Here is a 27,367-nt window from a genome sequence, read left to right on the forward strand (position 1 = left end):
TCACTACTTTCAATCTTACAAGACTGTTTACTCAGGCTGAGACTGAACATAGCGATACGATACGATTGCAAAAATAGAAAAGTGTTGTATTTAGCCGTTTTGCCAGTAGGTAACACGTAAATACGGACAAATACATCCTTACTAAACGGTAGTCCTTCAAATTTATTACTTCAACAGCGACATACAACGCTATACACAAAATGTAACAAATTTACGTACATTGACCTCTCCAATATCTGCTGCACGCTTTGGAAAACTCGCAATGTCAATGACAAATTCTCTCAAATTCTTGCATTTGATCATAGCACTAAAAGTAGAAGACATAAGTATAATATATTTATGACGATAATAAATGTTATTTATGATGGTTATAACTGCCGGTCTATAAATGCGTCTGGGTCACGACACTAAATAGAGTTTGCAGTCAGGTCACTGGTGTTGTTCGTGCATCTGTAAATGTTACAGGCGAGGTATCCTGAGAAATATTGAGGACTTTGCTCCCAAGATCACACAGCCAATCACGAGCAACTTGTGACATACATCGATCATAACAAATTATAATGCATGATTTCCACTAAACTCTGAACAAGCAAGATGTAAAGCCCAACAAACTCACCGATGTATGCATATGAGATTCGTTTTCTAGTTGAATTGACTGGCTTTCATTGTATGTAATGACCCCTGCCTGACCCTTATAGTTCGAGATATACATCATGACCCGTAGATGTGTCAAACACGGTAGAATAACCCCGGCCAGTATGCGATAATTTACACTGCACCTTTCGGTAGGGCAGTGCACTCCGATCTGTCATCAACATTCCCCTGTGTTCTTCCATTGTTTCTCGACATCTACAATCTCTTATGCATCTTGAATTATTGCCATGTTTTCAACTAACGATTTGTAGTGGTTCGATCTGAGCTCTAAAGTAAGAACAATTAGTGGAGGGCGACGCGAAACGGGGTAGGTAAGCATTGTTTTTAGACCTATCACAGTCAAGGCGTACTTCAGCGGCGAATTTCCATCTTGATGTTCATTCCAAGGTCTTGTCATTTTGCGTAAGCTGTCTTTACCTCAACAAACGTCATAAGCTCGTTAACGTCAGACGGAATATAACATCTATGATAGAAACTTGAGTACGGATATCCCATGTCGGAATACTGTAATATTCACCGCGGCTTGCATGGGACACTTTAACATCTCTTTCCCGTACGTCAGACGGAAAATAATATTCATGATAAGAACGGGATAAGTATACAGAAAAGAACGGATAAGTACAGGTATTTAATAGGATGGTGTAATTAAGTTGTGCAGGATGTCATAAACATAACCATAAACATATAAATGGTAGATTATGGTGAAATTGTCTTTTTCCCTCGCTCGTAGCAATGCTTTAGAATTCGGGCACATGACACCATATTTTCAAAAGGTACAAGATCATTGAGAATCGCACATTCATGTGCACTTTATATATATATATATATATATATATATATATATATATATATATATATATATATATATATATATATATATATATATATATATCCTCTATAGGACATCAAGTCAACAAAATGGTTTCTATCATACCGGAGACGGTTTTCTCCTTTCCCATAAGCTCAACTGATGTAATAATGGCAGTGGTATTAGTGTTTGTGCTAGCTGCACTGTTGAGAACGTACGTGCAAAACGGATTTCCTCCTGGACCAGTTGCATTGCCCTTTGTTGTCAACTCCTTAGGTGAGTCGGTATTTTGAGGGACGAAGTCAATGTCTTTCTGCAGTATAGAAAGGACAGTTTTTCAGTGAGGCATCTTAAAATACAGGGAAGACTGTCGAAGTTTAAGGTTGTCTCGACAATTTGAACACACAACACTTTGAAAAACGATTAAGAGTAAAAGACAGAAGACAGAATATTAATAAGTTAATGGACAATGCATCAAAAGTTACCGCCAAGTGAGTTCTAAATGAATGTCGGGAAAGTAATGTGTGTTTCGGCATGAAGTCCTGTAAATTTGCGAATACATGCGTGATTGTGAAATCCTCCATCGACAATATCAGACGGTGACCCTCACTTCATTTCAGGTTTGAGGGGCGATCTATCAAAGATTCTGTTGGCCCTCAGCGAGCGATATGGTGACGTACTCTCCGTGAAGATAAATGGACGGAAAAAGGTTATCATTAACGACGTCGACATGATCAGAGAAGCCTTAGTAAAGAAGGAGTTCAGCGGAAAACCATGGAGATATTTCAGTGAGTGTGAAAACGTTCCCTACATTCCCCATTTTGCAATGAAGTAATTAACATTAAGAGTTTTTATTTCAGTTCATTGGAGCATGGTAACATGCAAGGTAAAATTTTGACATAGTAGGAATCAAATTTCAAAGGTATAGCACTTCATAGATTTCTATCCAAAATGCTCTGATATACAGGTTAGATTTCCCCTTAAAGTGACATAGTTTGTATAATTATGGATGTTATCTTATGATGAAATAATCTTATTAGCAATTTTTTGGCAAATATATAAGAGGAGTAAGAGGAAAATTAAAACACAGGGACACAGACGGTAATTTCTCTCAGAATTATGGAATTGTGACACCCCTTTTCATCATTTTGAAGATGACGTGCTCAGTGAAGGAGGACAAGATATTACCGACTGCAGTTACTCACCAGAGTATGTGGCACGGCGCAAACTTTTGATTCGATCGTTGAGGTAGGAAATCCATACAGCAATCTTTCGTCCATCTCTCCCCGTCTAACCATCCAACCACTTTCTCACACAGGTATCGTCCGGCTATCTGCCGACAATCCATCCATCAGCTATAACTTCCATTATCGATTCATCCTACTTCCATCGAACTCACCCGACTGCCTTAAATCAGGCTGTACTCATGGACATACTCATGCACGTTTTGTTTTATATTCCTTGCTTATGAACCAAGAGACTGTACAGAATTTACTTCCTTGGGATGCCGGACGATTTTCTATTTTCCTATTGATTTTTTTCCATGGTCCCCCTAGTACATTATGGAGAAAATATATGATCCCCCTGATATTTCCCGGGTTGTTTCCACGGTCCCCAATATACACATGCATGCTAACACATTTTTATATGACGCTTGTAGCGTTTGCGACGCCATATCCCGTGTGTATTACCTGCATCTCACAATGACATTACTGGTTTTAGGAATGCTACTGTTAGACACAGGATGGAAGATTCTGCAAGAGATGCCTTTCTGCAAGTGAAACATTCCATCTACGACATAAATGGAAAGCCCTTCAATCCGCAGCCTTACTTAGCGTTGATCGTCGGCAGCGCTGCTACTTCTATGTGTTTTGGTCGCAAGTAAGTTTATGATGCAATTACTACCTGCAGAGGATTGCAGTAGGACAGTATCGCACATTAAAATGCACAATGATAACCTTGTCACCCCATAACGAGCCTTCAACATATCTCGTAAATTTGGAATATAGAACGATATCCAATATGCATAAAACGCGTCAATTCTTTATTATTTAACGAACGTTTGCGAGTCAGAATGCATGCCACTGGTCCAACCCATATGTTTATCTCCAACTGTGCACACAAAAACATTAAACGACATTGTTACTTATGCGTTTTCTGTCAGGTACAAGATTGATGACCCCGAATTTCGAGAAATAATGAGTGCATTTAAAAATCTCAGCGTAAGAGTCGGTCTCATACTGCCAGCCGAGATATTTCCGATATTACGACACATACCGACCAAGGGTGTCCGCGAAAGTAAGAAAGCTGTAAGCGACTGGCTGATGTTAATCCAGTCTAAAATCGATCAGCAAAAGACACATCATAACAAAGGTATGTCATCAAAACGTTGCATTCATGATGATATTCCTGTTATGAACGTAAAATATCAACTTTTATTTGAGAATGAAGACGATACCATTGTGTTAGAGGTTTCGTGACTTTATGACCGGGCTATTGCTTTTTTGTCGGCACACCCCGTGAAAGTGAAGAGAGAATGGTTAGGAATTATCAGCACAACCATTCAAATCGTTAGTTATTACCGTAATATCAACATGGTTCTTGTCAGCAACAGGGACGGGAGCAGCAAAGTTAGCAACAATAACACCGATCAACACCGATCCAATCGCCACATACACCATATCATCATCACTGCCAATAATGCCACATCATCGCAACCGTCAGTACAGCTGTCATCAATACGGATCCAGTCACCACCACCACAATCACCACCACCACTGCCAAAAATGACAGATTATCGCGATTGGAAACGAAATCTATAGCATTGCAATCAGCAGAATGATTATTATCTTAATGGCTATAACAACCCCTTCCAGTGTAATGACGATAATGATAATAGGTGTGGTTCCAATTACATGCATTTCATGAATAGGGTAAGCTTACTTCGGTCGGAACTTTTTTATTTAACTTTTTTTTTGTTTTTCTTAAGGTAGCTTGCGTCTCGAAAGTTAGAGACTTTAACTTTTGCTCAAATTTTCCTTGATGAAACTTTCAACCATTCTCTTACCAAATCACCAATAAAATCAGGGGTCACCATGCAACGTTTGGAACTAGCAATGCAAATTACTCAATATTTTGCGATAAATTCAAAATGGCCGCCATCCCTGTGTTAACTCTATTTAGTAAGATTAAAATTTGCGATTTTCAAAAAAGTTAAGACGGTGAAAGTTTTCTTTCTCCAAGAGCTTAAAAATGAACCCCCGCAAGTTGTAGATCAGAAGAGAATTGTAGAAATTTGAGAGTCCGAACAATGCAGCGCTAAATATTTCCTTCATAAAAGGTTTCCATATTAGATATTAGTGTTATCACAGTATAACACAATACTAGACAACTGTACTTATTAATTATTGTGTTGGAATGGCATAGAAACTAAACTGACTCATCACAATTCTTCTCCCACACCAAACCAAACTGTTTCTGGCATCAGTTCTTGTTTTAGTAAATTACATTATTATTCACTCATGTTAAGTTGTTCACATTCACGAAAATGAAAATGAACCTACTTCAGTATTTGTACATACATATACCCGTGTATACTTGTATGCTTGTTCCTTTTTTGGAACAATTTTGAAAGGGCATAACATCTGTTTATAAGGCTTTGCACTAGTTGACCCTAGAGTTCTCGTGGATTTATATTTTGTAACAGAGGTTCACATGTTTTTTTTATTTCTTTATGTACTTACGCATTTACATATCCCTTTAAAAAACTTTGGTTCAGCGAGTAAAAACTATTGTATGTCTTGTAACTGGAACCACACGTCTGATTTTTTTACCTTGGCCTGATGATGGTGGTGTCGGTGGTGGTGGTGGTGGTGATGATGATGATGAAAATGTCGATGACGATGATGATGATCAACATCGACGTCGTTCTAATCATCATCAGCTGCAACAGTAGTATCAGTGGCAGCAGCAGCATTATCGACAGCAGCACCGCCGTCGTCACCGCAATCAACAATGTTCATTAGACTTAAACCACATTACACTTTTAAAATCAATTTCCGTGTCCATCCTTTTAACAGGGGAGGTCTACGGTATTAGTGACGGCCTGTTAAAATTCCTGAAAGATGCAGATGAATCTGGTAGAGACGTGAGCAGTTGGCTTACAGACGTTAACGTGAGGCAAATATTATCTGATGTATTCATAGGTACAGTTATTAAAATGATTATTGCACGATACTCTATTTTAATTGTAAATGTAAACGAACTATGATGTTATGTATTTCTCACAGCATTTCACTTCAGAATTTTCAAACATATTATCCAAAATTTAATAAAAATAACCTTGTCCACACTAGATGAGAGACTTATTACAAAATGTGCCATTGACAGCAGTGGTCTTTTTTATCTTAAGCAAGTATTCATCATATCACAGACAACCAGATTTATTTCTGCTAGTCCTCGATGATGTTCGTTAATACCGTACTTAATTAAGTTTTCCTCTAAAATTATTTAATGCCGAAAGTATCAGTGGTTATGAAAGAAAAGTCATGAAGTAAGTGTATGGATGCTATACATTGTACGTATACTTCCGAAGTCTAGTTTATCGCAAAACTTAATCAACATATGGAAGGAAAAATTTGAAATGAAAGTATGTGAGTTGACTAATCGCAACACAACACTCAACGTCCAAATTAAACTCACCTGAACAACCTGTCAGCGTGTAACTTGGACAAAATTACGTGCATATGACTGATGATTTTTAGACGAATTGCACGAAAGGAAAGGCAATTACAAGGGCATAGTTTTGTAAGGTCATTTACCCCACACTCATCATGACCTGAGTTCAATTAGTCTAGAACATTCTCAAGGTCACTGCCCTTGATGACCTCACAACCTTGAATTCAATTAGTCATGTTTGGAATGTTCTGGAAAGTTGATTAGTTGTGTAAGAGAGATAATTTTAGAACAGTAATTAGCATGTCAATAAAAGTTCTAGATTGTTCTTATATGCCTTTATAAAAGGGACGTGCACAGCTTCCAGTCAGACTTTTGGGATCGTGTCTCTTGTGTGTTACTAAACTCCAGCAGTAGTCATTCTCAAGACTTTTCAAGACCTTCACTGTCAACGCTGGATTTATACTGTGGACTTTGTGCAGCTTCAAGCCTGCAAGCCAAAGGACTGTTCATTCATCCGACTGACTGTTAAACTCTGAGACTGGAGCTTTGCCGTCCCAGCTGAGATAAGTAGTCTGTACACTTTTAAAGCTTGTACTCTATCCCTGACTTAGCAATTAGTTTTATTTTCGTAATAAATTTTGTTTAAACGTTAACTGCTGAGTTCACCCTTTTGTTCGTCTTTCTCTGCACGTAACAAATTGGGGGCTTGTCCGGGATACGAATATTTTGAGCCGTTTGACAACATTTTGACAGCCTTTTCAAAACTACTGTATACTGTGAACTCAGCGAAATTCAATCATGGCGGAATTCAAGCCAGAGACGAATTTATGGATGACCTTGATCAGGACACATTTAATTCCCTCAGAAAAGACAACCTCATAGCACTGGCAAATTTCCTTAAAGTAGATGTCAAAAGATCTATGCGCAAGCGAGAAATTCAGTTCAAGATTGCAAAACATTTAGTTAATTCTGGCCATTTTGAAGAGTCTGCCTTAAAAGATTATGAGCCCGAGTCTACCTCTGAACTCAGAAAATTAGAATTAGAAATGCAGACAAATTTGGAGATCAAGAAACTAGAATTACAAATAGAAAAAGAAAAAATACAAATGCAGTTAGAAATGGAAGAAAGACAGAGAGAGAAAGATAGGCAGGAAAGATTAGAAATGAAACGTTTAGAGCTTGGACAGTCAGGAAAATCCTTCCCTTCACACGGTTTTGACATCACTAAGCATTTCAGGTTAGTTCCCCCTTTCCAAGAAAAGGATGTTGATAAATATTTCCTTCATTTTGAGAAAATTGCTCAGAGTCTGAATTGGCCTAAGGAGTCCTGGTCTATGCTTTTGCAGAGTGCTTTGGTGGGTAAAGCCAGAGAAATTTACATTCAATTGTCAGTAGAGCAGGCTTCAGATTATGATTCTGTGAAGGAATTAATTCTCAGGGCTATGAGTTGGTGCCTGAAGCTTACCGTCAGAAATTTAGGGATTGTGAGAAGGTGAAAGATCAAACTTATGTTGAATTTGCTCGAACAAAAGAACAACTGTTTGATCGTTGGTGTTCTTCTGAAAAGGTCAGTCAGAATTATGACAAATTACGACAACTTGTTTTGATTGAGGAATTTAAAAGGTGCATCCGGAGTGACATCAAGACATTTATCAATGAACAAAAGGCAGATACATTGGAGGTTGCTGCACGTTTGGCCGATGATTACTCATTGACTCACAAATCTTCATTTCTCAGCAAACCATCCCACTCCTTTTCCTACAGAAACAATGCAGGGAAATTTAACTCCTCCTTTTCATCCAAGAATTTTTCAAAGGAGAGTAGAAAATCAAATGACAACAGTTCACAAAATTCAAGTAACACTCCCACATCATCAGATCCCAAGTCTCAATCTCCTTCTGACAAACAGTTCGGTACACTTTCTTGTAATTATTGTAAGAAAGACGGCCATTTAATGTCAGATTGTTTCAAATTGAAAAGAAAACGTGAAGGTCAAAGTGGTCAAAGTGGATCTAAGCCCACCGGCTTTATTTCTTCATCAACTCAATTAGAGCCTAATAATGTGTGCAACACATTTTCTGAGGTTAAATCCCTCTTATCCCCAATTAATGAGGTCAAGGTCAATTCTTCTCAAGATAGCATTATGGGTATTTTCGAACCATTTATTCATAATGGTTTTATATCACTTTCTAGTGATTTCTCTTCCGCTACCCCTGTCAAAATTTTAAGAGATACCGGGCTTCCCAGTCTCTTTTGTTGGCAGATACCCTGCCGTTTTCTGAAAAGTCATTTTCAGGTTCTAAAGTTCTTATTAAGGGGTAGATTGTAATGACTACATTCCTGTTCCTCTCCATAATGTCTATTTGTCTTCGGACTTTGTTTCTGGACCTGTGGCTTTAGGTATTAGGCCTTTTTTGCCTTTTCGAAGGGATTCACCTTCTTCTTGGAAACGACCTTGCTGGGGACAAGGTCATCACTAATCCACTTGTGACTGATAATCCTAGTTTAGATCAGGATCCAGAGCCAATTGAACAAGAGATACCCGATTTATTTCCTTCATGTGCTATTACTCGAGCCATGTCAAAGAAAACTTCCGAGAATCAAATACTCTCAAAAATAATGTCACAGATGTTGACTTAAATGACACCTTTCTCAGTCAGGTGTTTGACACGGATCATTCCGTTATCCCTCGTGGATTTGAACTTCCAGTAAAACTTCTGCTGATCAAAGTCAGACATTTTCTAGATCAAATCTCATTGCAGAACAACACAAAGACCCAGATATTTTGTCTTTGTTTGACAGGGTAGATGATGAAGGTAAAACTTCAGATAGCTCTGTTTCCTATTATACAAAATCTGGTATTCTCATGCGTAAATGGAGACCTCCAGATGTTTTGGTTGATGACGATTGGGCTATAAAACATCAAATTGTGGTTCCAAAGCCCTATCGTGCTGAAATATTGCGCCTGGCCCATGAAACCCCCTGGGCTGGTCACTTAGGAGTCAGGAAAACTTATCATAAAATTCTCAGTCACTTTTATTGGCCTAATCTCAGGCAGGATGTAGCACATTTCTGTAAAACTTGTCACACATGTCAAATGGTAGGAAAGCCAAATCAGACCATTCCAAAGGCCCCTTTACAGCCAATTCCTGCATTTCAAGAACCATTTAGTAGGATACTAATAGACTGTGTTGGGCCCCTACCAAAACAAGATCAGGAAATGAGTACATGTTGACAATTATGTGTACATCAACTCGGTTCCCAGAAGCCATACCACTGAGAAACATAAAGACAAAGACTATAGTGAGAGCTTTAGTCAAATTTTTCACTTTATTTGGCCTCCCTAAATGTGTCCAGTCCGATCAAGGCTCCAACTTTATGTCTGGTATTTTTCAACAAGTAATGGATCAGCTAGGCATTAAACAGTATAGGTCATCCGCCTATCATCCAGAAAGTCAGGGTGCTCTTGAGCGATTTCATCAAACTTTGAAAAACATGATTAGGACCTACTGTTTTGACACAGAGAAGCAGTGGGATGAAGGAATTCATTTTTTGCTCTTTGCTGTTAGAGAGTCAATTCAGGAGTCTCTTGGTTTTAGCCCATTTGAGCTTGTATTTGGACATACAGTCCGTGGCCCACTTAAGCTCGTTAAAGAGAGATTCCTATCAGACGATGATGATTGTCTGAATATTTTGCAATATGTGTCAGATTTTCGTACAAAACTCTCTAAAGCATGTGAATTAGCCAGAGAAAATCTTGAGTCATCTCAGCAGTCAATGAAAACCAAATATGATAAAAGCACCTCAAACGGAAGTTTGAACCAGGTCAAAAAGTTCTTGTTCTACTTCCAATTCCTGGCAAACCACTCCATGCTCGTTACTTTGGGCCATACCTAATTGATAAGAAATTGAGTGATTTAAATTACATCATAATAACACCTGACAGGCGAAAACAAAAACAGCTATGTCACATAAATATGCTTAAGCCATATTTGGATAGGGATAATCCTACTATAACTCAGCCTGTCAGTGCAGTCAGTTCAAACCATTATGAAGATAGTGATACTGAAACTGACTTGAGTGAAAATACTCTAAACTCAAAGCTGGGCTCGGTCAAGCTTCAGAACTCAGAAATCCTGGAGAAGCTGGAGTCTACAAAGTTGGCACACCTCCAGCCAGGACAACAACAACAGGTGAAAGAACTGCTCCACGAATATAAACACCTGTTTCAAGATGTTCCAACGAGGACGAACGTCATCTATCACGACGTTGATGTTGGGGACAGTAAGCCTGTAAAACAACATCCATACAGACTGAATCCAACAAAAGCAAAATATCTCCAGGAAGAAGTCAAATACCTGCTGGACAATGACTTTATTGAACCCAGTAAAAGTAACTGGAGTTCGCCGTGCATACTTGTTCCCAAATCAGATCACAGTTATCGTATGTGCACGGACTTTAGGAAGGTCAACACTTTAACAAGACAGACACTTTCCCAATCCCGAGGATTGATGACTGCATCGACCGAGTGGGAAAAGCCAAGTATGTGACAAAATTTGACCTACTGAAGGGATTTTGGCAAGTCCCTCTGACGGATCGTGCTCGTGAAATATCCGCCTTTGTTACACCAGACGGATTGTTCCAGTACAAGGTGATGCCATTCGGAATGAAGAACTCTCCGGCAACGTTCCAACGGATGATCAACGACGTCATATCCGGGCTAGACGGGTGTGCAGCCTACGTTGACGACGTCGTCCTGTATAGTGACACCTGGGAGGAACACATCAAGCTCATGCGGAAGTTCTTTGAGAGACTGAGCAAAGCAATGTTGACTGTCAACCTTGCAAATCTGAGTTTGGTTGGGCGAGGGTAACTTACCTCGGACATACTGTAGGACAGGGTGAGGTAAAACCTGTTGATGCCAAAATCAGTGCCATTTCAAGTTTTCCCATACCAAACTGCAAACGACAACTGATGCGCTTTCTCGGTATGGCTGGTTACTACAGAAAATTCTGTCCAAATTTCTCCACAATTACTGAGCCTTTGACTAACTTACTTAAAAAGAAAGTAAAGTTTGTTTGGTCAGAGCAATGCCAACAGGCATTTGATACACTTAAAGCCATACTGCAAAGTGCTCCAGTGTTGTCTGCACCAGATTTCACTTTGCCATTCAAATTAGCTGTGATGCTAGTGATACGGCTGCTGGTGCTGTTTTATTGCAAGAGGATAGTCATGGTATAGATCATCCTGTTTGCTATTTTTCACGCAAATTTAACAAATCCCAGAGAAACTACTCTACAATTGAAAAAGAGTGTTTATCTTTGATATTAGCTTTACAGCATTTTGAAGTTTATGTTACTTCTTCAAATCAGCCAATAGTGGTTTATATTGATCACAACCCTCTTGTTTTTCTGCAGAAATTTAAAGGCAAAAATCAGAGATTGCTAAGATGGAGTTTAATGTTACAGGAGTTTAATCTTGATATTAGACATATCAAAGGCAGAGACAATTTAATTGCAGACTGTCTCTCTCGTATTTAGAGTTTATTGTTGTTCACTTTCAAGAAATTTTACTTTAGAGTAAAAAAAAAAAAAAAAAAAAAAAAAAAAAAAATTTTGAGTACTTAAATCCTTTTCAAGATTACATTTGTAAAAGAAAGATTTTTCTTTGAAAAATTTTCTTTTTGAAGAGGGGGTGTGTTATGTAGGTCATTTACCCCACACTCATCATGACCTGAGTTCAATTAGTCTAGAACATTCTCAAGGTCACTGCCCTTAATGACCTCACAACCTTGAATTCAATTAGTCATGTTTGGAATGTTCTGGAAAGTTGATTAGTTGTGTAAGAGAGATAATTTTAGAACAGTAATTAGCATGTCAATAAAAGTTCTAGATTGTTCTTATATGCCTTTATAAAAGGGACGTGCACAGCTTCCAGTCAGACTTTGGGATCGTGTCTCTTGTGTGTTACTAAACTCCAGCAGTAGTCATTCTCAAGACTTTTCAAGACCTTCACTGTCAACGCTGGATTTATACTGTGGACTTTGTGCAGCTTCAAGCCTGCAAGCCAAAGGACTGTTCATTCATCCGACTGACTGTTACAACTCTGAGACTGGAGCTTTGCCGTCCCAGCTGAGATAAGTAGTCTGTACACTTTTAAAGCTTGTACTCTATCCCTGACTTAGCAATTAGTTTTATTTTCGTAATAAATTTGTTTAAACGTTAACTGCTGAGTTCACCCTTTTGTTCGTCTTCTCTGCACGTAACAGCATAGTTTTAGTATTGGTTCGCATAACAACGAACAATGATTAACCTTAAGCTGCAAATTTTGAAATTCAAGAATATTTCCGAAAGTCGGTATGAATACAAACAGTATAATGACCCTTCCAATTTTAAATTTTTGCTGTTGGGCCAATAGTTTCTTAATTCTCTCTTTTAACACGCAGCTGCAATGTTCCCCACCGTAACCACCATGGCTTGGCTCGTGGCCTATTTAGTTAATTACCCGGATGTGCAGACGAGAATGCAGAAGGAAATTGACGAAGTAATTGGACGACAGAGTCTGCTATTGTCATCCGACGCTTGTACATTGCGGTACTGCCGAGCTGTTATTTTTGAGGTCTTGCGAATAAGAACGGTTGCACTCAGAGGTTTACCACACCAAACTCTCAAAGATACCTGTTTAGGTAAGTAGGCCTATAGTGATATTTTGTTTGCGAAAGTTAGATCTGAGTCAATCTTGAAAGTTTGATTAACGATTATTATTTTACAAATTTAAGATTTTCGGAAAATCCAATGTGACCACTATCTCAGACATATGACATGTAAAAATGTTAAGGGTCTAGTGCACAAGTTCTCATACTTTGCTACAAATTTGGTCTGGAGTAGCAATGATTCACTCAAGTCAGTCGGACTGACTAGATAGAGGACTTTGCTGTCGCTTAAACGCAATTTCCTCTGGGTGATAAAGGGAGTTCATCATCTGGGCGACCACAACCTTTCTTCTTCTTATTATTCAATATAGTTATTTCAAATACTTGAGGCGAGGGAGATATTGTCAGAATACGCAACGTAGCATGCGATTACCCTTTGAACAATGACTTAAAATGAGTTATTAAGAAGCAAAATAATCCGCCTTCCCTATTTCTGGAAAGCATTTCTTAAATACGTGAGTTACAGTTTTAAAGATTATTCGTGGTTACTGGCATTGCACTGACATAAATATCATCGACAACGAAAACTGGTACTTTAACTTTCTCAGGTGGCTACAGCATACCTAGCGGAACAGAAATATGGGTGCACTTTGGAAATGTTCACATGAATTCGAAATACTGGCAAGAACCGGAGGAATTTCATCCAGGTATGCTTCGTTCAAATGGTTCAGGAAAATTTGAATAGAGTGGTGTGACGAATTAAATTATCTCTCCTCTCCACCATAGTCCCCCTTCACACTGTGTCTCCATTTGTATTTTGGGTGTGTACACTAAATAGTGTTCCTGACAGTAAAAAAACACAATATCGACGCAGCCAATATTCTTTACGCTATACAGTTTATTGTGTTTTGTTTACTTAAGAACTGCGCGCTAGTGGAGAATCCCATAACGACATGTTTCATTCCCGTCTCCCATACAGAGCGATTTCTGGACGAGGACGGCAATGCTTTGCCGACACCGAACACCTTCCTACCCTTCTCCGCTGGGCGTCGTAAGTGTGTGGGAGAGTCTGCGGCGATGAATTTGATCACATTCACGTGTGTCAATCTATTCCAGCACTTCACGTTCTCGCCGGCACCTAGTCAGGGCAAACCGAGCTTGAAACCTGACAGCAGTATTGGGATCACTAAATGCTTGCCATACGAAGTGGTAGCTAGGCCACGTATTGGCCATGAAATGTATGATTAAGTCATAGATTTTTAGTAAAGAATGAATGAGTTCAGAGAGTGTGTTGATCTCTCGGGTGCTCTGATTCGTATTAATGACAACGTAACCATGTGTGTACACGAACTATTTGAAAGAATATCTAAGACTGCAAAATACCTTAAAAGAACTTCTTGGCTCATCTGTAATGAATTTGAATCTGCAGCTTATGAAGATGACACTGGTGACCATTTATCCAATTTTGATCAGTTTTTGTTAACACGGCAAAAACCAATGAGTGTGATGTTTGAAGAGCGCTTAACATCTACCAAAGGAAATTAATCAAATCTACACAATACACTTGATATATTCCAAATTATTCATTCTATTAGTGCACCAAGCTTTCTATACAGGAAATACAATCTAACATCTAGCATACGTATATCCACTTAGAAGAAAGCTTCAATTAAAAGAGGCAATTTCTGTAAATTTTGATGATTTTTTCTTCGACTTTGTTCTTGGAAAACAAGGACATCTATTTCCCTCAGCAGAATTACATATGAAGTATCAGTATACAGATACATAACAATGTATTGTGTTCAAATATGCTCTGTAATTGTCTATGAATGAAGTTTAGTCTGGAAGATGTAGGCCCTGTCAGGCTTTGTTGACAGTTGAACACAGGATTGTCTTTCCGTTATGCATGATTCAGAGAGTACGGCGGGATTGTAATATATAACCGGAAAATGAAAACAAATTAGAAGTCACAGCTATAGGAAAGTGTATTCCTTGAGTAAAGAAGTTGTGCAATATGAAGGTCAAAGACTTGTGATATGTGCTGATAGTTAATGTTATGATAAGGGACATTAATGAATCATGTACTCGGTACCTTATGGTACTAAGATTAATGCAAGTCTGTATCAATTTTGTTGTATTCATTGATAATTTGGCTAGATTGCCAATTTACAAAAGTCTATAATGTTTTGAACGATACTTGCTGACTGCAGTGTCGAGACGATTAACAAAATGTAAAATTTAAAGCACATAAAATTATCGGAAACAAAAATTACAAAGGAAGCAAACAGTGTAAAGTTTTGTTTGCAAGTGTTGTGTGTATTTTGTACCAACTACTGCACCTGCGTTGAATCTTTGAAATGGTCTTGGGCAGAATGTAAAACAATATTTGGACTAGAAAAAATGATAATTGTGGCAAATATGATGAGAAGAGCACTTAAGGCTATTGTCTGGGCTATTTTAAAACACTAACCGTGTAGTACCTTGTTTTCAGATTTTGTCATCTTTTTGTTGCAGTAGATGGTAAAATGCAGTGCAGGGGGAAAACCGGATATTCGGTTGGCATGGCGACAATTTCAGGGTTAAAAATATAAGGAAATTTGTGGCAAAGATATCTGTTGAACGAAAAGTCATACAACAACCGAATTTTTTCTGTAGCATTCAGATGTATGTGTATTACAATATGAACCTAATCTATGACTGTATAAGGCCAAAAAAAAAAAAAAGAAATGTTTCTGGTCAGGCCTTTCTTTAAAAAATGGTGCGGCGACGCGGCTTTTTTTTTTTTTTTTTTTTTTTCCTCCTCAAGGGAGGGAGCAGGGTCAGTTAAAGCGCCAAAGCTTAGCGGCTAATTTGCATAATCATTTGCATATCATTAATTTATATTTGCATATGGATGTAAGCTTGCACATGCATCCACACATACATGTACACTCACAACAAAATGCAATGGTAACACAAAAGTGTGCAGTTTGAACATCATGGAAACTCTTTATTACACTTAAATAAATCATCACAGTATTGTAATTACAATTGCAATTAAACAGAAGATTCAAGATTGAAACTTTGAGAGCAAGAAATGGTTCGTCTCATTGGAGTTTCATTAATACATATATTGCTAATAAATTGTCAAAACTTGCCAACAAAGAGGAAAATTCACAAGTTTAAGCTTTACACAATTCAAATGCAATTGAATTTTATATCATTTTTGAACGACAAACACCGCGAATAATTTTTCATCACGGGGATAGATTTCAACCAGCGCCCCCCCCCCCCGCATAACTTCTACTTCCACTGAACATCGTCGTTCGATTCTTGATTTAAAAATACCACCAAGATGATCACAAGACATGAACTAAGTACAACTAGAATCCCTCGAAAATCAGGTGTAAAATCTTTCAGAGAACCTGTCAGAGTGGAACCACACGCGACGCCAGGATCAATGTCAACACGTTATGAACCTGTCGACCAACATGGCCGCCGCCATATTGAAATTTATGCAATGTGAACTCGATCGCGATCGTGATCGTACTCAGACAAAACTCATCGTTGTACAATCATAATCAACCTCACCAGTCAACTCTTGTTTCTTTTGCGGTCCATTTCGTTGATCAAAGCATGGGAATGTGATCAAAGGCCCTGCTAGTGCTACACCGCCTACCTCTGTGAACACTTGTCCGCGATGTATACTGTCTTTGTTGGTCGTAATAGTCGTTCTGGAATGAAAATTTGTGAACAACCCAGCCGATTCTCTTATTGTTTTAACGTTCCTCTCAACACTTCCGGACAACTTATCTGATGCATACCATACTTCATACCTTACACTCTTTCACCAGGTTAAAAGTTGCAGTGAGCGCTTATGTGTAGACAATGCAGGCATCAGCTGGTAGCTACGCAGAGCGTGTGAACTAAAAATGGCGGGAATAGCGTAGCGGGGAGAATCAAAGCGTAGCGGGGGGGGAGGCGAAAGCGTAGCGGGACCGCTATGGCCTGGGGATATTAAACACTGAGTTTTGTAGTTTTATCAATATAGTAACATTTAAACTGTTCATGCAGTCACTGATCATGTGCCCCAAAGAATTTTCTTTCTTTCAGCCGTTTTGGTTTGGTGTTATGGTAATCAGTATGTAGTTTGCCACAGCCGCCGGCCTCAAACCAGGAAAAAAAAGGGTGACGCGCTGTTGTTCAAGTGACGCGCGCGCTGACCAGAAACATTCTTTTTTTTTTTTTGGCCTAAGATGTCAATATAAATTAAATCATAGTCATCTCGGTAAGATTGAAAAATTAATAAATTTCACAACTTTCCGTCAAGTTTCTACTATAAAATGATTGGATGACCTTGTTTTTTGAGGTTTATTTTGTAAAGTATTTAATTTCACATATGTTGGCTGATTTTCATTGCATTCCAACCATTCTTTCAAGAGTTATTACTGCCACAAGAAACGAATGCAGTACAAAACACAATTGTTAGGAGTATTGGATTGAAATGTTTACAACATAAAGGTGATACTCATACTTCATGCAAAGTTTACGACCTCAAAATAGGGTATTCGACAAGTTTAAATTGTCAGTTAGAATTCTATTTACAAAAGCCTGGTTGTAATTGCTTTCTAAGTGAAAAATGAACTGTTAATTATCAAAAAAACATTGATTTATAATCAGCATGATAATGAAATTCATGTGAGATTCTTTACTTGTTATGTATATGGACACCATAACGTCTAATATGGTTTGTTTTCTGGTTTAATTGCTATACCTGAATGAAAATCTTCATATGCCTTACAGTAATATCCACACAAAAAATAAAACAGAATCATTTGTTGCAAATTTCTTCCCGATTACTCATTGATCTGGCTTTTTTAGACTGCAATTAGTCTCAAACTCACAATTTCCACAACGCCATATTTTTACCTCTGAAAAAGCTGCTTCAATAAGCAAGCAAATGGTCACTACTTCATACATGATGCCATAACTCAACAAAGTTTTTAGGCAACCAAAAATAGCGATTTACCTGTTTTGAATATATAATTAGACTAAATAAAATTTGACCAAGGGTCAGTGGAAAAAAAACGCGATTTTTCTCGATTTTAGTTAATATTTTTTGAAGAATGATATAGCATATTTGAAAGTATACATGTCGAGGGTGACAATGAAGGAAAAAAATAAAATTTGATTTTTTGAGCATTTTGACCGACATTAGCCCAGACGATGGCCTTAAGCAAACACACTAAATCAAGCGGACTTCGAGCTCAGTGTGTCATCGTCTAAAAAAACATAGCTTGTATTTCTTCATCTTGGTGCAGTTTTAACTTGAACTTTTGTGTTGGTGGAACAGCTTCTCATGCTTGGGTCCTCCTCGATTCATTCTGTGTATTGCAATAGACTGATAATTGTTTAAGTTCATCGAGCGTAAAGTGAAAGACGTCAGTAATTTCTGTTTATGACGACGATAAATGCTGCTCTATTCGCCCGTTTGAATCAAGACACTGGGTATCGTTTGCAGATAAGGGCATTGGTTTTATTCTAGCACCTATAAGTTTTCCTTGCCAGACAACCTGAGAAATATTGCGACGATAACTTTGGCCAACTGGTCATACAGGCCATTAGGGAGCCGGTGCAATAATTACGGCCTGGGAAACTTCGAAACTTCGAAATTTTGAATAACCCCTGCAAACTATAATTAATTTGAGTAACTCTTCTCTCTAACTCACAAATTTTGACTGACCCCCCCCAAACACACACACACACACATAGAAAGGTTAAATACCAATACATGTATTTGTAAAATTAACAAAACACAGCAACAGTAAAGAGCTTTCAAATCCTGATGTACCCTGCAGGATAATCATCGGTCATCTCATGACGGTTAAAAAAGGCGAAACCATCAAAATGAAATTCAAAGTAACAACAAAATACAGATATAAAAGCTCATGCTTATAACCAATACTGATAATGTAGTACGGTATCATGACAGGTTTTGCACTAGGATATCTGATAGGGCAGAATTTGAATGTACATGGGGAAATACGGAGAGGCTTAGGGGGAAAGTGTCAGAGGGGGCCGTCCCGTATCTGAAATAAAAAATGTTGAAATTGACGTGTGCAATGGTGCAGTCTGGTAATCCGAGAGGTATTTTCAATTTGTCTTTTACTAGTAAAACTGTTACTGTAACAATACCCAAAATTTTGAGAAATTGAGTTACTCTTCTTCTTCCTCTCCACATTTTGTGCAAGCCCCCTTAAAGTTTTCACTTTTTTAAGTAACCCCCCACATTTCCTCCGACGCCAAGGCCGTAAGTGATGAGGGTTCCCTTACAAGCAATGGCGACATTCACTTACATCGATCACAATATGCGTTATAATTCATTATTTTCACTAAACTCTCAACTAAACTACAGTTAAGATGATGCAAGGAGCCGTGCAAACCACTACATTACTAATCTGTTCACATCAAATTTATGTTAGTGTTGAGTTGACTGGCTTTCATATCATGGTTTGACTTCTACCTGACCCTTGTTTAAGTCGAGACAAACATCTCTAACTCATAGATATGTCAAACATAATATCATGATACAGTATGTGTGACCTGTGTCGCACTCCTCGGTACAGCAGTGCACGGCGATATATTGTTGATTCCCCCGTGATCTTCATTTGTCTCTCGACAATCTCTTATCATCTCAAATTATTGCCATGTTTTCCACTTTGAAATATGGAGGTTTGGTTAAAAGTCTAAGGCGAGAACTATAAGGGGCCGCTTAAAATGGGGAAATTAACAGGTGTTTTTACTTACCATGACTTAAACAACACTTTCAAATCGGACGGAAAACAATATCCATGCTGTACGGGTATTTACATACGGGACTATGTACGAGTCTCGTAGAAAAGTAGTGTGTATAGGTTCATCCCTACATCTAAATAAAACTTAATCACCGATTAGACGATCTGCGTTTCTACCTGGAGCACGTTGAGGCTGCTGGTGATCATGCCATCCAAACAGGAAAAGGATTTGAGTTGATAAAAATGTAACATAATATGCAGTCTGACTTGCTAACTACTGTCCCATCATCTTACAAGACTGTTCACTAAGTCTGAGACTGAAATTAATCTCTCAACTTATCTATAAGATACAATGTAAAGCTTTCGAGCACTATCTTTTTTTACAAATATAGAAAAGTGTTTGGTCAGTAGGTATTAACGTAAATAGTAACATATATATCCTTACTAAACAGTTGTAGTCCTTAAAATTCATTACTTGAACATCAACAAACAACACTTTACACCAAATGTAACAAACTGTATACATTGACCTCTACCATATGTGATGCACGGAAAAACCGCGATGTTAATGACAAGTTCTTTCATTCGATCATTGCGTGATAAGTAGAGCACGTAAGTATAACCTTTATATGACGATAATAAATTTTATTTATGACAACCATATAACTGCCGGTCTATATATGCATCTGAGTCACGAGATCAAGTAGAGTTTGCGGTAAAGGCATGGGTATTGTGTTGTTCTAGCATCTGTAAATGTTACAGGCGAGGCATCCTGAGAAATGCTGTAAGGGCTTTGCTCCCCAAATCACACCACCGATCACAGGCAAATGTTGACAAACATTGGTCGGAACGTATTCTAATACGTGTTAGGAATCTTGGACATTCAATATTATTCTGTTCTAACGCAAAGGTATTTATATTAAACTATTTAACTGCGGTGATGGATGGTCACACGAACAGAAAAGACTCCCCAGAACAAGTAAGTGATAATTATCTAGTCATTTTTCCAAACAAGATTATCGGGAAATTCGATGAAAGTTCACGATTGAACTATCGATCATCTTTCTTCATACGTCAAATTAGTAAGTAAGACGTGGTGAAGTAAATGGACTTCTGATGCAGTGATGAAGTGGAACTGTTGTTCAAAAGAGGTACATATGAAGGGATTAAATAGGCATAGCATCTGGTAATTGGCGCGCTGATGTAGGAAAAAATATCGAATTGAATTATCCATTCATGTCTATGACCTATATGCATATCAAATAGATCTCTTCGGAATCTACAGAAAATAAAACGAAACAAAATCACATAATCGCAATATTTGATGCTACATAAGTATTCATTCAACAAAACAGTTCTCGTCCGGTTTTTTACTTTCCAAATAGCAACCCGGCAAAGTAGGCTTAAGGCCCCTACATGCGAACAAATACGATGTCTTCAATCAGGGTTCGAACCACAACATACGGCATCCAGTCATCTAGCGGAGAAGCAACAGACAGAACCGCTCGGACAAATCGCCACTCTCAATTAAAGAGTGATTCAATAACCGGGCTACGTTGTTACATTTTTTAATCTAGCAAAACGTTTGTTGTTTTCGGCAAATACACCTTTAATTCAAAACGCTATCATCTGAAGATGGCAATCTTCAAAGTCGATGTGACTAATTACATGAAATGTTTGCCTGGTTCAACATCATCAATTTTGTGTTACCTTTAGTATGACAACTGCGCACGCGTTGAATCCTACAAGTAACCTTAAGCAGAATGTAAAACATGTAAATAATGTTTTGAAAAAAAAAACATCATGGGGAGTAGCGCATCGACAAACACACTTACTCATTCTGACTTCGACCTCAGTGTTTCACTACAATTGAAAAACATACAGTGTGCATTTCTTTCTATCTTGGTGCAGATTGATTTCGACGTTCAGGGTCGGCGTAACAACGTCAAATTCATGCCGATGTCCCACTCGATTTAGTTTCTTGTGTTCAACTTCCCGTAGACTGCAAATCATCTATGTTCACTAACCTGATTTAAGTGGAAGAAGTGAGTACGCTTTGTTTAGCATAACGTCTACAATGCTGGTCTTTACCTGAGTGTTTCAAGTGGAAAACGTGAGTAAACCTTGTTTATTATGACGTCGACAATGCTGGTCTTTACATGAATTTGAGTCACGGCACTTAGTGGAGTTTGCAAATCAGGGCATTGGTGTTGCTCTTGCACCTGTGAATTATACTGGCGAGGCAGTCTGAGATATATCGCGACGAGAAGTTTGTTCCCAAGATCACACAGGTGATCACAAATAATGTGACATATACACGGTATGTAATGCATTATCATGCATTACTTGTAATGAATTCTGAACAAAAATACAGGTATTGTGATATACACAATGCTGAAGACCGAAGAACTGATGCATGCACATTAGATCCGTATCTGTGTCGGGTTTTGTGATGTTTAGAATACCAACGTATTGTTTGACCCCTGTCCGTCCCCTATCTGGGTCGAGGTAAACATTAGTTACCGTCAGATATGTCAAACTCGAAAGAATACTGCACGGATATGCGTGACATGCGTTGAACTCTGTTTGTGTCTATCTATTGTTAACGTTCCCTTGTCACGTCCACCGATCGACGTATTTTCAAAAAGCTGGAAACTGAAGTTTCGTGCAGTAGCAATAGTTTACTTGAAGAACGATAAAGTACATATTTGGGGCAGAAAACCTCAAGTTTGGTATCAATGATAAAACTCAAGTTAATTTAAGTCTAAACCTTGACACTACTTTGTAAAATTTGGTATCTCATTTGAAGCCAGAATGTATGTAGAAAAAATAAAGATTTTGTTTTGCATTACCTATGCTCATTCTTAAATGGCAGGAATTGAAAGACTGACATTCAAACACGTGATTACAATTTTGATTGGTCAAAACTGAAATGGCTTTTAATCAAAATGTAAGAACTTTATTACCGAACAAAATTCTAGTTTTGTTATATAGTATTTGAACGTAATGTCAATTTTTTTAAAAATTAGAGTGGAGTTTATTTTTTGAATTTTGAAAACGGGAGGAAAACGAAGCAGGATTTCGGACGCTTTGCATAAACTTGCATAAATTTTCACTTCTTTCTCACCTAACTTACAACTGCTTGTCATATTAAAAGGTGAACCCAATCAATATTTCGATCTAGGGTTAAGCAAGAAATAAAAATTGCACGAATCTTTGCCAAACCATGTTTTTGATCAAAAATACGCCGTGTCATCCGCAATGTCACCTGAAATCATTTCAATGACATTCAAGTACAAGTATCATCTGTCATGACCGCATCATCAAAATTGTGAGCATGAGCAACACATTTCAGTTTAGTCTCGTTCAAAGCCTAAGATCGGATAATTTTGATTCTGCTGTCTTCGCTAACGAAGTCATGCAATGAAGGTTTAGAGTACGATATGTGCAAAGAAATTAAGTGATTTTGGTGTGCACACAATCAAACTTGCACCTTGTAATGTCATGGGGAATGACAGGAACAAAATACGAATTACATGTAATACAATATGGAATGTACTACACTCTCTTCAAACATTTATAACATTCCAAAGTCTTGAAATGTTGTGAAGCTTAGTCAACCTTAAAAGATACGTAACATGCTTGTAGACATCGGCGTGTTGTTTTCCTTCAGCTGTTGCAGAGGCTCAGCGATGAACTTTCACGTTCTACAGAGCCACTGTTATGATTCAGAATCGCATGTAAGTGTAACAGAGCCTAAATGTTCTCTTTTCATAAGATCCTCATAGGAAACAAAGTAATCGAAATGGTCTCTGTTGTACCAAGTGCGCTTCACGCCTTTCTCAGCAGCCCAACCAATGTTATAGCGGCAGTGATATTACTGGTGGTGTTAACTGCGTTGTGGAGTGTGCTTTTACCCAACGGATTTCCTCCCGGGCCGGTTGCATGGCCCTTTATTGGCAGCTCCTCAGGTGAGCTCGTGTTCAAAGAACAACTTATAGGGGTACGGAGTAGAATATGTCCGACTGCAACTTTAAATGGCTCGGCAAAAATTAAATGGGCAAAACCAAAAATAGATGAGGGGGTGTTGGAAAGAGTATCGTCGAATGGCAGAAAAAACCGTCATTCCCATTTACGGACAGGAGACGAGATGAAGAAAGGGTATGTACTGCAGAATGTATACAAAGAAGCAATGGCATCTCTCCTGAAATGTAAACAAAGACGTATCGTACGGTGAAGTAATATTTTATACTTATGATATCCCAAAGTGACATTACTTGAGTTGATAAGTGGTTTTAGGCGGGTTTTTTATTTTTTCCGAACCCTTAAAATTATTCATACACAAAAATAGTAATGAAAGACTTCACCACCGAAAGCAATGATTGATGGCGGTATTGGTATATATGTGTGTACTGCAGGATGAAAGATGTATGTTGAACCTTGACGAGTGATAATAACTTCATGAGTTTTTGTTCTAAAAAGAAGGAAAAACATATCGCTTTCCTCCTAGTAAAATATTATGGCCTGAGAACTGCAAACACAACATACCTTGTTAACTGTACAGCATTATAGTTTAAAAGTGAATTCTAGTTCAGACAATAACTTAGGCCTACTTGTTGAATTAATATAAGGTTATTCACAAAATACCAGGATTTATGTCCGAGTACATCGTGGCAGCAGAGTACGAAGAAATAAATCCTTTTTTTGTGAATAACCTTATTATTATACACCTTTTTAGTACAATTTTACCACAAAAAAGGTCGAAATTGGGGCGTTTTAGGATGTCCGTCGCGCACTGCACTGAGCGATCGCAAGCAGACTGGGAACGCATCCAGCGCGTCCGCTAATTCAAACGGCCCAGCGCAGTGCACGTGGTAGAAATTGTAGGTTAGCGCCAAAAAAAAAAAAGAAATGTTTCTGGTCAGCGCGCGCGTCACTTGAACAACAGCGCGTCACCCTTTTTTTTTCCTGGTTTGAGGCCGGCGGCTGTGGCAAACTACATACTGATTACCATAACACCAAACCAAAACGGCTGAAGAGAAAGAAAATTCTTTGGGGCACATGATCAGTGACTGCATGAACAGTTTAAATGTTACTATATTGATAAAACTACAAAACTCAGTGTTTAATATCCCCAGGCCATAGCGGTCCCGCTACGCTTTCGCCTCCCCCCCCCCCCCCCGCTACGCTTTGATTCTCCCCGCTACGCTTTAAAATATTCCCGCCATCCTTAGTTCACACGCTCTGCGTAGCTACCAGCTGATGCCTGCATTGTCTACACATAAGCGCTCACTGCAACTTTTAACCTGGTGAAAGAGTGGAAGGTGTGAAGTATGGTATGCATCAGATAAGTTGTCCGGAAGTGTTGAGAGGAACGTTAAAACAATAGGAGAATCGGCTGGGGTTTTCACAAATTTTCATTCCAGAACGACTATTACGACCAACAAAGACAGTATACATCGCGGACAAGTGTTCACAGAGGTAGGCGGTGTAGCACTAGCAGGGCCTTTGATCACATTCCCATGCTTTGATCAACGAAATGGACCGCAAAAGAAACAAGAGTTGACTGGTGAGGTTGATTATGATTGTACAACGATGAGTTTTGTCTGAGTACGATCACGATCGCGATCGAGTTCACATTGCATAAATTTCAATATGGCGGCGGCCATGTTGGTCGACAGGTTCATAACGTGTTGACATTGATCCTGGCGTCGCGTGTGGTTCCACTCTGACAGGTTCTCTGAAAGATTTTACACCTGATTTTCGAGGGATTCTAGTTGTACTTAGTTCATGTCTTGTGATCATCTTGGTGGTATTTTTAAATCAAGAATCGAACGACGATGTTCAGTGGAAGTAGAAGTTATGCGGGGGGGGGGGGGGGGGGGCGGCTGGTTGAAATCTATCCCCGTGATGAAAAATTATTCGCGGTGTTTGTCGTTCAAAAATGATATAAAATTCAATTGCATTTGAATTGTGTAAAGCTTAAACTTGTGAATTTTCCTCTTTGTTGGCAAGTTTTGACAATTTATTAGCAATATATGTATTAATGAAACTCCAATGAGACGAACCATTTCTTGCTCTCAAAGTTTCAATCTTAATCTTCTGTTTTAATTGCAATTGTAATTACAATACTGTGATGATTTATTTAAGTGTAATAAAGAGTTTCCATGATGTTCAAACTGCACACTTTTGTGTTACCATTGCATTTTGTTGTGAGTGTACATGTATGTGTGGATGCATGTGCAAGCTTACATCCATATGCAAATATAAATTAATGATATGCAAATGATTATGCAAATTAGCCGCTAAGCTTTGGCGCTTTAACTGACCCTGCTCCCTCCCTTGAGGAGGAAAAAAAAAAAAAAAAAAAAGCCGCGTCGCCGCACCATTTTTTAAAGAAAGGCCTGACCAGAAACATTTCTTTTTTTTTTTTGGCCTTAGCGGCAAAATTTCACTCTAATTCACGGGTTTTGGATTGACCACTACTAACTTCGTGATGTACCACAGGGCTCAGAAGTGGCTATATAAGTCAATATTACAGCGTTTTTCTTTCTTTTTCAATGTTAAAAATAAACTAGCTGAAGAGCACAACACTTGTGTAGCTGTCTTTTGTGTAGCTTGTATTGGCATGTATAGTGCGCCCTCAACAGGGAGTGTGATCATATGTAAATGCGACCTTTAGTTCCGTGACCTCTAGCCATGCCTACTTCCTGTCCTCGCTATGCTTACTGTACTAATTTAGTACAGTGTGGAGGGACTGTGAGTAAACACACCGACGTCAGTAAACACAGCGACGTCTGTACGCATGGCCGGCCATATGGAGAGGGAAGTAGGCATGGCTAGAGGTCACGGAACTAAAGGTCGCATTTACATATGATCACACTCCCTATTGAGGGCGCACTATACATGCCAATACAAGCTACACAAAAGACAGCTACACAAGTGTTGTGCTCTTCAGCTAGTTTATTTTTAACATTGAAAAAGAAAGAAAAACGCTGTAATATTGACTTATATAGCCACTTCTGAGCCCCTGTGGATGTACTGAAAGTTTAGATGTCTATTTTATGTTAAAAAATTAAAACCATCTCTCCTTTACCCCGCGTTGACGTAAATGCGTTTGTGAGGTCAAACATCAAATAGCGTCCAAGAACACCTAAAGTCACTGTACTCCGCGTCAAAGTTATTGGACCCCGCGTCCTCTGATACCGAAATTTTCTGTACGACGAAAGCCCATACGTTACAGACGCAGGTGTATAATAATAAAGAGTACATGAAAATTATAGCTAATATAACTTTAGATAGAACGACTTTCGATCACGTGGCGTGTCACAGGTGTTGTAACACACTTATTTAATTTGCGCATTCGAAAGTATACTACAAACCCAAGAATAATTTTAAATGACACACCTTTTTCATTTCAGCTTTGAAAGGCGATCTGTCAAAGGCTCTTACGGACCTCACCGAGCGATACGGTGCCGTACTTTCCATAAAGGTATCAGGGCGGCGAAAAGTTGTCATAAATGACGTCGACATGGTAAGGGAAGCGTTGGTGAAGAAACAAAACGAGTTTGCTGGAAGGCCAAGGAGATTTTTCCGTACGTGTAAATATGTTTGCTAAAGTTCGTATTTCTGTAAGAAAAAGAAAGTTACTAGCATGCAGAAAAATTATCATCCACACTAGGCTAAGTTATTCACTTATTTCCTTTTGAAAACAGTTTTTGCTTAAAACTTGTAAACATTTTATTTTTTGGGAGTTTGGCAGTCGTAAAATAAGTGAATCCTGCATGGCCTGATCAATCAAGT

The 27,367-nt window shown here is 38.5% G+C and overlaps 1 protein-coding gene and 1 long non-coding RNA gene across 3 annotated transcripts; both read left to right on the forward strand.

Annotated features, from left to right (window-relative positions):
• Positions 1 to 26: 26 nt before the first annotated feature.
• On the forward strand, positions 27 to 15,085 carry LOC139147927 (steroid 17-alpha-hydroxylase/17,20 lyase-like). 2 transcript variants are annotated; one of them, XM_070719153.1, is made up of 10 exons: positions 27 to 965; positions 1,556 to 1,738; positions 2,083 to 2,250; positions 2,617 to 2,710; positions 3,185 to 3,343; positions 3,627 to 3,835; positions 5,542 to 5,667; positions 12,585 to 12,824; positions 13,400 to 13,498; positions 13,771 to 15,085. In XM_070719153.1, exons 2-10 carry the CDS (start codon positions 1,573 to 1,575, stop codon positions 14,037 to 14,039), a joined length of 1,530 nt encoding a protein of 509 aa, XP_070575254.1. In that variant the 5' UTR covers positions 27 to 965; positions 1,556 to 1,572; the 3' UTR covers positions 14,040 to 15,085. The 2 variants fall into 2 exon arrangements, with proteins under 2 accessions (XP_070575254.1, XP_070575256.1); XM_070719155.1 differs by having other exon boundaries at positions 27 to 961.
• Positions 15,086 to 21,421: 6,336 nt separating this feature from the next.
• On the forward strand, positions 21,422 to 27,153 carry LOC139147931 (uncharacterized). The gene is made up of 3 exons (XR_011555839.1): positions 21,422 to 21,677; positions 23,343 to 23,535; positions 26,986 to 27,153. It is a non-coding gene; the product is annotated as an uncharacterized lncRNA (long non-coding RNA).
• Positions 27,154 to 27,367: the final 214 nt, after the last annotated feature.

This window comes from Ptychodera flava, chromosome 13 (assembly GCF_041260155.1).
Source record: "Ptychodera flava strain L36383 chromosome 13, AS_Pfla_20210202, whole genome shotgun sequence".
Classification (NCBI taxonomy): Eukaryota; Metazoa; Hemichordata; class Enteropneusta; family Ptychoderidae; genus Ptychodera; species Ptychodera flava.

What these genes read in the sequence shown, in the direction of transcription:
- LOC139147927 (XM_070719153.1), top strand. Translation starts at nt 1,573, where the DNA reads ATGGTTTCTATCATACCGGAGACGGTTTTCTCCTTTCCCATAAGCTCA. An exon ending in ATTATCTGATGTATTCATAG is followed by an intron (nt 5,668 to 12,584) that starts GTACAGTTATTA and finishes TTTAACACGCAG; the next exon opens with CTGCAATGTTCCCCACCGTA. An exon ending in ACCGGAGGAATTTCATCCAG is followed by an intron (nt 13,499 to 13,770) that starts GTATGCTTCGTT and finishes TCTCCCATACAG; the next exon opens with AGCGATTTCTGGACGAGGAC.